This window comes from Anneissia japonica, unplaced genomic scaffold (genome assembly GCF_011630105.1).
Source record: "Anneissia japonica isolate Jap-2015-1 unplaced genomic scaffold, ASM1163010v1 scaffold4054_len1135799_cov195, whole genome shotgun sequence".
Lineage (NCBI taxonomy): Eukaryota > Metazoa > Echinodermata > Crinoidea > Comatulida > Comatulidae > Anneissia > Anneissia japonica.
The window spans coordinates 29636-39474 of NW_022694605.1; the positions used below are offsets into that span (position 1 = coordinate 29636).

The 9839-nt window shown below is 32.5% G+C and overlaps 1 protein-coding gene across 3 annotated transcripts in view; it reads right to left on the minus strand.

Moving 5' to 3' along the window:
* Positions 1–752: 752 nt before the first annotated feature.
* The window catches only part of LOC117101091 (regulator of nonsense transcripts 2-like), a 46973-nt gene continuing 37886 nt past the window's right edge, over positions 753–9839 (minus strand). For all 3 annotated transcript variants that reach the window (XM_033240964.1, XM_033240961.1, XM_033240963.1), the window contains exons 33-34: positions 6593–6722; positions 753–2453 (exon numbers count right to left, since the gene is read on the minus strand). In XM_033240964.1, the coding sequence (XP_033096855.1) occupies positions 2444–2453; positions 6593–6722 (140 nt within the window). In that variant the 3' untranslated portion in view covers positions 753–2443. The remainder of the gene's footprint in view (positions 2454–6592; positions 6723–9839) is intronic.

Sequence of the window (9839 nt, forward strand, 5' to 3'; positions counted from 1 at the left end):
CCCCACCCCAATTCAAGACTTCTAGATACGCCACTGAAAATGGGTAAGCCCCTTCGGTTCCCCTATGGGTCGGGGCCCTGCGGACCGCCCCACAAGGGCACATAGGCGTTACGCCACTGCTTGAAACACCACTTAATCCTTTTCAACAATAAAGGTCCCCAGGATGTTAATTCAAATAATACGGTATTGTTTTTTTTTATATGCAAATTGCTGAAATGAACATTATAGTTTGTACTGTAATCATTAGTTTGACATCACTCCTAACTTAATCATAGAGCCCCCCCCCCCCACCAACTTTACCTTCAGGGTCTTTTTAGTGGCGATTGGGGAGTAGGTCTACACTTGGAGTCAATCCCCTACTCTTTCCTGAAGAGTGTATTGCATTTTTTAACATGTACATGAGCCATATTATATTTCACAGTGAGCAAACTTTTCATCTGAAAACAGTGGATCTCCATGGTTCTGTGCACAGTTAAATTGCTCTCAGCAGCTATAACATATCATCATAGAGCAATGCAGGGTAGCTTAGCCTGTGCCACAACCGAAATGAGCAATTGAAAGAAAAAAAATAGGGCTTACTTTGAAACAAAGCTTACTTATTTTGCTCGCTGGTTCCCCTGTTTCTTCTGTTCTGATATATAAACAATAATGTACATTATGTATTATCTAAACACTGACTATATAGACAAGGGGTGAGGGGGGGGGGAGGCAGCTATAGGGAAAAAAGTAAAACAATAAAAGAACAAAGACAATTCTATTTCGTAAAAGACTTGAAAGAAATATTTAATGCTAACAAAAATGCTGATAAAATTTGTGACATCTTAACATCAGTTGGATATGTTTAATTAATTCATGACCTTCCTGTCATTAAACATGCTGGGATTATGTGTTTCACCAACTTCATTCTAAATGTGTAATGCTGCTTAGGCAAGACATTTTAATATCTTGTTTAGCGAACTTATTTTTTTAAAGATCATCAGATGAGGGCAGAAAAAAAATGCATTTTCTTATTTAGCAGAATAATTTCACTAAAAGCATCTAGGTGGAGGAGAAAATAAAAATAAAATTGTATTGATGAATGTAAACAGTATAGTAATGAGATTGCTTTAAATTTATATAATTAAGGAAGAAATATACTGTATTTATCTTATATTTGGAGATTTCAGAGGAGCAGGGGGCACAATAAAAATAAATTAAAAAAAAAATTGTTTCTGAAATTTCCATTTTTCATAGCGGAGGGTGCGCTAAGTGTTTAAAAAATAAAATAATTATTTTTATTTGCAGTCAGAGGGTTCGCTAAACAAGGTATAAGAAGTCTCGCCTTAGATGTGCACAATTTCCTCCTGCTTACCTCACTGCATCTGTATTGCAACATTCTTTGGGAAGTAAGATATTATCTTTTTCAAGCATAGTAATAATCTTCCTCTTTTATTACCTTGAAATCTAGTACCAGTATTTCTAAAATGAATAAAATTGAATAAAACATTCTCCTTACAACATTTAAAATTCCATTAAAACAATATAAAGTATCAGAAATGGTCAGTTGGCTTGTGCAAAAGGGGATAAGGAAGATGTGGTATATAAACTCCATCCTATTGCAGATTTATTGAGCAATGAAAGTACAGTATCAGTTAAATCAAGAATGCTTTATAAATCTTCACCTCTGCAATTATTGCAGATTATTATAGTCATCTTCATGCATGCATCTCCTACAAATTATGTATTTTCAATAGTTTTTATTTAAATTAAATTGAAAATAACAATGACAGAGTAATTTATTTTAAAAACACCTTCATCAGTGATATGTATGTCACGTTGAAGAATGTTGACCCTTACATTCAGTTCTTTTAATTAACACCAATCTCTTTCAAGTCACTGTCCCATAGCTGCTCAGTTCAGATTAACCATCACCTATTCAATGAGTCTTGATAGATTACAGTATCATCAATACATTAAATGTTAAAATGTGAAAACTTGACGACATTAAAACTTGGCCTAGATTGATCAAGACGCATCAAAACATTTATTTGGGTTTACGGTTGTCATGTGGATATAAAGGACTTCATTGACTGGCTGAAGTTGGTTAGCACTTCATCTTTTGTTCCAAAACATCTGTGTATTGCTTACATTCATTCTGTCTACTAAACTTTAACAATGTGTGTCTCAACATCACATTTAATGTTTATATCAAGTCTTATGGTTGTTTATCTAATGCCCAAGGCTTTCCCCTCTGGCACCATGCCTCATCCACCTATACTTGAGAAGTGCCCTCTGGAGTTCTTCTGTGGTACCACCACTTCATCTACTTGTACAGATCCTGTAGATTCTCAGGTAGACACCAACCACAAAGAAGATCTGCCATCATCTTGGTTTAGCGTGTATCTACAGTAACCAATATTCAACCATATCTAGCATTTACAGTTTTTCCACAATAGCTGCTTTACTACCATTTCCTGGGGGAAATCAAAACACACCATTTTAAAGTTTGATTTATTTTATGCTTCTGTATTTTCTATTTATAATTATTTCTATTTATAATAATTTCATCTAAATTCATAATAAATATATTGGCAATCTTTATTTATAGTTAGAAATGTACTCACACATTTATGTAAACAAAACAATACAACATTTAAAAAACATAGTATAAGTGCACACAAAAACTACATTTTAAAAGACAATTGTCAAACAGAGACCAACAGATTATCCGTAGCATATTGAAACTATCTATCAATGATAAAGATGAGTGTAAAAGATGGAGCCGCTTTTGACAACTTGAGCTGTATGTAATTGAGGTGAGGTGATGGGTTACTTCTGTGGCGAAAATTTTTGTAAGTTGTATATCAAGAGGTGAAATTCTTTATATGAGAAGTGACATTATTAACAGAAGTTTAACTCCCATTGGCGCCACACAACCCCATCATAGGCATGTCAAACATATATTAGCTATACAACACCATATTATGGTAAATAATGTAACAGATAAGTAAAAAAAAAAACTGACATTTAATGTTTGTTTAATTGAGGTGTTCCAATTGATCAAATTAATGGTATGGTATATCCTCTTTAATTTTAAAATATGACATTTAGGAATGTCACTAAAATTTGATGTTAACATTGAGTCAGTCAAAAGAAAGACAGAACCAACTCATTTATGTTTTTTTTTTACCCTAAGTACCCTAATACAGTAAAAGTAATAACGCTGTTGTCCTTCGGAGCCTATCAATATATATGATACACGGTAAATATTTTAATATTTACCGTGTTATCATAAAAAAACAAACAAACAAACAAATGCAACTTAAAAGGGGCCCTAACATGATAAAAAGAAAATAAAGTTAAAATCATTTGTATCAATATACTATAAATACCAAACATTATAAAAAATATAAACTCAGTAAAATCATAAAAATTATTAGAACTTTACTTGAAATGAAGAAGCAAACTTTTGTTTTAGTTTAATAGCAGTACTGAAAAATCATTGGCATTCAAAACAGAGACCTAAGTCAATAATACCAATTAATAATTATACAAGTTACTGTTACTAAATACATGGGTGACCAAGGAGGTATAGGGCATACATTCATTTTATGTATTTCTTCTTAATCCTTTGTAGCCTGATCATTGCAAGAGAAAAAAAACAAAAAAAAATGTTTTTTTCTTTCTATACAGTACTTTTTCTATTGCAGATAAGTCCTAATGATAAGTGATTTAATAATTTCTGGTTTGCATGTGGTGATGCATGATTGGGGATGTGGTGAGTTTATTCTAATATGACTTAATTACTTTCAAGGCTTTTCAAATCATAGAAATCAAACAACAAAAGTATAAACAAAAACTTCATAGAAATATTTCAAAATAAAATTATTGATATTGAATCTTATGTCCATAAGAAAGACAATGTTCTATAAATTATGTTATAAAAATTTATACTATAATGTTTAAACTAATACTATAATTATAATGTAGAGTTTCATAACTTCACAAGCTTGTTTCAACTAGAAAAAAAGTTGTTCATATTGAAGTCTGTGTATGAAAGGCATTAGATACTCAAAAGAATTATGGTAAAAGACAAGAAAAACACAAACTACAGAACATAAATTCATAGTAGTTTGTACAGAGTATTATTGTACTCATTGAGATATTTATCGAAAAAGCATAAACATAAATATTAATGTAATAGTATATAATATTATCATTACTATTAGGCCTACCTTTACTATTAGTAAATTAACATTATTAATCAGTGACTGTTTTACATTATTAATATACATTTACAATATTTACTATATATATTATTGTAATTTTATTTTTTCTCTTCATTTTTATTATTCTCATTCTGTTTATATTTGTATATTTAATTTTATTTATCTACAATATGTTAACAATAAAATATAAAGATACATAAAATAACTTTGACACTAGAAATAAGTATGTATGTTCTTTGTGTAAGATACATGACTTTGAATAGGTGACATTACCATCTTTGGAATACAGACCTACGACAGATAAATGATACTTTATGGAGACAAGCTGAGAAGAAATTAATACATGAACCCACATAAGAAGACCTCCTGAGGAAAGGCAGAGCAAAACAACAACGGGGAACTTTAACCATAACTGATTATATCAAGAAAATGAAGCTTTTTAAAATAATTTCTAAATCTGTGTGATTAAAAAGACAGGAAGAAAATTAGACATCCAAGAAATGAAAATATTTGACAAATAGATGATTAAGTTTGGTTACATGAGTCACCTCCGATATTAAATCAAATGTATCACCAGTTCTTTTGGGGTTTTAAAAGTTGAAATTACTGTACATATGTCCAATTTTTAAGTTGTACTTCTTCAAGATCAATGTTTTAAGGTGATGTTCAGTGAGGTGATTTTTAACATTTCTCTCACAAATTTTAACTTTTTATTATGAGACAATAAAGTTTGGCAGTTATATCTAGGTGTGATATGTGGGTTGAAAGTGAGGGGAATGAGAGGATGGTGACACCTTGAGCAAATTTTCAGTGGGGGAAGGGATATCTAAAAGGTGAAGGATGCACCTTGTATAACCTTTTCTGAATGGTGCTATGAGCAACCCTATTTGAATCGTGGTGTACTTCTTCTATATAAGTAAGACTGGTTTAGGAAAAACCTGGAAGAGAAGGAGGAACCTAGAGAAGAGCACACTTTTTCTATGAGACAGCGCATGCCCCCTGAAATACAATGCAAGGTTCTTAACAAAAATAAATACTAATAAACTCAAAGACAAAGATTCATTCTTGAAGAATCCATTTCAGTTAGGTTCTCAATGGCTTTCTTGATCTCTGTGACATATTACACTATGAACGGTACGTTAAAACAACATAATCTACTAGGTAATAAATATTCAAAATCCCTCTTGACATAAGGACCACTTACAAAGAATGTGTTACTGTTAGTGGTAGATGGCGACAGATAGTACTAATAATACAATACATTATTTGATGGAGAGGGATAGGGTTATGATACTAATAGCAAATTCAATAAATCATTCTTATAACAGGTCAGTGTACCAAATAAACAAAGAATGATAATGGTGGTGGTAATCTACATAATGTACACAGAAAATATATTATAATCAATTTTGTTTATATATATAAACAATTTCATTACGCATATAAATGACACTACTATAAAGGAGGATGATTGAAAATCAAGATTTGAGTAGAAAAAGTTTGCAAAAAAAACAAAGGTATAAAAAAGGCTAGCCTATTAAATGTTTGTACGAAACAAATAGCGTACAATATATTGAGTTGTTAAATATGCAAACCTAGATATGCTTGTTGTGGAATATCCCATCAGCTTGGGAGCCTACAATGGCATAATGAAGTTGGGCTCACCTTTAATTATCATGCATTACACCACTGCAATATGATTGGCAGAAAAATATATCTTGTATAGTAGAATCTAGGTATACCCCTCCTGTCTCCATAGTGTATTGGACAACTTCCTGTCAATAATTTCACATGCTGCACCCATTTCAGGAAAGTTCATCTACTACTAGGATACAATGAACCGGATACAGGATTTCTCAGTGTTTTCCTTATGTATTTACCTTGGCTAGATGGCATGAAGATAGTGCTTTCCTGATTTATTTACCTTAGCTAGGTGGCAATATAATAGGTGTCTAGGTGTTATACTACAAGTTCAATATCCTCTGTATATTCATATCATAGAATCTTTGATAACTGTCCTTATTCTACTCACCTCTAAAATCCAGAATATTTTTAGAATATTTCTACCATTTTTATATACTGTACTGAACCATATTTATATGCTGAACCATCAATAGGATCCTAGACAGGGCCCCAAGCTCTATCGTTGTACAACTGAACCAACCTGACATTGCCCGTCTACCTACTCTTTGAGACTTGCCCCACAACCTACTTGTTACCAGTCATCTACTGTTTGAGATACACCCAAACATACATCTTACCAGTCTCTAATATCTTTTGAGATGTACGGCACACCCCAGTCTATCTACTCTTCTGAGTTGTACCCCAGCACAACCCACATGTTACCTGTCTATCTACACTTTGAGATGTACCCCACAACCTACCTGTTGCCAGTTGAGTTGAATATTTGGTCTGAGTCAGGAGCCCCTTTTGGATGGTAGAACCTTGGCTTCCTCTCTCTCGTTGGTGTGGCAACTGCTACTGTTGAAACCCGCGTCATTTGTGAGATTGTTTCTATAAAATAAAAATAAAAATTCTGTTAAAAAGAGAACAGCGTAGTTGAGTTGGCTAAACGGAATGTACCCACTGTATTGTGCACTGTATTGTGGAGATCTTCACATAAACCTCATCCCCAGTATAATTCCATCTGCTGCCCTTGGTCCAGAAATTTATAACACGCCAATTCAAAAAACATTATCAAAGGCGCAGTGAACAATTAACCCAATTAAAGCGATTTTGTAAACAAAAATGTTTTCAAATTAGTTTTAAATGAGTTTAAATTTGAAGATTGTCGAACAGAAAGAGGTAAAAGATAAGGTGCCTGAACATAAAAATAATGTTGACTCTATGTTCTTAGCTTCTTCCTTTTTGTAGGGGCTTGAAGAAGAAATTTATTGGAAGAACGAAGTGTATGAGTTGGAGAATATGGTGTAAGCAAATGTAGCAAATATGATGGTTGTTTAAAAAGAAGTGACTTAAAAACAAGCAAAAGAATCATGAATATTATCCGTTGTTTAATGGGAAGCCAATGGAGGTCTTTAAGAATGGGAGTAATGTGTTGTTTACGTGAAGTAAGCCTACATATCCTGGCAGCTGAATTTTGTACTTTCTGTAAACGATGAGTAACAAAATCACTCAAACCGACAAGCAATGAATTACAATAATCTAATTTAGTGGAAATAAAAGCATGAACTAAAGTTTCAGTGGACTTGAACTAAGATACTTCGGAATTCTCCAGATGTTTAAAATAAATAAAAATAAGGATTTACAAACAGAGGAACAAATGTGGGAGATTGTTCAAGAATAATACCTAAACTTCAAATGGAAAACGCAGGGTTGATAATAACCTCATCAATAGTGTAATGTCTCCCAGTATCTTGACAATTCAATAATATAAAAACCGAAAGGTCCACTGATTAATCTCAGATAAGATAGTATAATACATACTGTATACGGTATTGAAATGCATGCCATCGTGTCGGGATTCAATATTTCAACATTAATTATGTCATAATCAGGAAACATAAACAATATTCATTTTATCAGAATGCTTTTTTCTTGATTATGACATAATTAATGTCGAAATATTGAATCCTGTGCATTTCGATACTTGGAGTATGTATTATACTCTTAACAATATAAGACCCCACTAAATACTTATGTCTTCAATCCAAGTGAAATATAATTTAGATTTATATACCACATTTATTATTATTCAATTTGTCCTACAAACAATCGTATAAAATAGTCAAAGCCAAGAGGCAATTCCTTAAAACCTATTAATTACAAATAAAACATTCTGATACATAAAATAAATATTGTTTATGTTTATTATTAACTTTGAAACAACCACCTCCCCCAATAACTAATTAGTATGCGAACATCTTTAAAAAGAGACCATAACATATTTCAATTAGCACCCTCTGCACATCCTTTTTGAAAGAAACACATCACAGATAACAAACTTTTATAAGCTTATTGTATGACACTGTCTAAAGGCCTATGTACACTGACGCTAACAATCAACTATAAAAAGCTAAAAACAAAGGTTCATATAGAAAATAATAAGAAATAAAAGAAGTTTTCACACTAGCACGATTCTATAATGATTTATCGTGTATACGATAAAAAAATATTTTTACAAATCAAATGCCATCATAATCAATTGATAAAATTGTTGTAGTAAAAACGATTTTATCATTTTCCCATGATTATGACGTCATTTGATTTGTAAAATTATTTGTTTATCGTATACATGATAAATAAATGATTATCAAATTATTGTTGTGTGGAAACTTTTCTTATTTCTTTATTTTCTATATGAACAATTGCTTTTTAGCTTTTTGTCATTGATTATAGTTATAGTGTAAACAGGCCTAAAATTACAAATCAAATTATATTGGGCTCCCTACCCCAAGTTTAGACCAACAGTTAGATTCGTTTAATGTACAACCACATATTTACATCAGAAGTCAATTGATATGGGCTCAGCAGGACTTGTGTAGGTAGGATTAATACACTTCTATGAGACAGCACCCTATAAACAGTCATTTATCTACACAAGACCACAATACTGGTCTCAAACAGTTACATCTTACCAGATGTCCGCAGAATTCCAAACCTATTACAAAAACCCACAATAACTAACAACCCAGTCCTTTTAAGATTTGATAATGTCAATAATAAAATCTACAGTTACTTTGTTGAAATTGATCATTACTACTTATAGCTTTTGGTGCATTTGTTTTGACTGTTTAACCATAGAGAAAATAGAACAGAAGGAGTAACATCGACTTTATCGCTTATCTTTAATCCAATTAAACAGTCAGCCAGCGCCTATTAAATTGCACTACGGCCGCCCGCGGAGCTTATCACAGCACTATCTCTTTATACACAGAGCTCCTCGCCGCTTAAGTGTAAACCCCTATAGACGCTCTGGCGTTAGTGGAGTACTTAATACACAAACATTTAAACATTAGAATTAAAACACACATGCACAGTTCATTATCCACGGTTTGTTTGTGTGCGCGTTTGGTGTATTTAGATAGAGTTTTTTTTCGGCGAGAACATACATACTGTAAACGTCAAAATCGGCTTAAAATAACTGTTTCTTTTATCAGTTGTAAGTATTGGCTTATTTTTATTGTAAGAACGAAAGTGATGTCAATAAATAATGTTTGTAAAGGGTCCCGGTTGTCGCAGGTTAATAAAATTTAGTTTAGACGAAAGTAGAAAGCTGTATCTTTCATTCGGTACACGAATGAACCGTGTCCGGTCATGTCCGGTTGAGATATTAAGATCATAATGTGGCCCCAAATCTGTTCGTTCGGCCTCTGTAGCGCGCTCATGTGTAAGCCTACGACTATGCTTAGTCTCATTTGTAGTTTACGTCCAGGTCTTCACTTCACTTACGATTGTCAAGTTGGGCCCTTAAAAACGAAAAAATTTAAAAAACACTGTTCACTTTTTTACTTTGCCCACGTATTCTTTTGTTTTTATTAATTTTAAATAACAAAAATACTTTTGTTGCAGGCCTAGGCTAGCTGTCTGCGGAGTCCTGCCCATGGTCCTACCTATCATTTTCATTTAAAAATCATTTTCTCCATGCTAGGGGCCGACCGATTATTATAC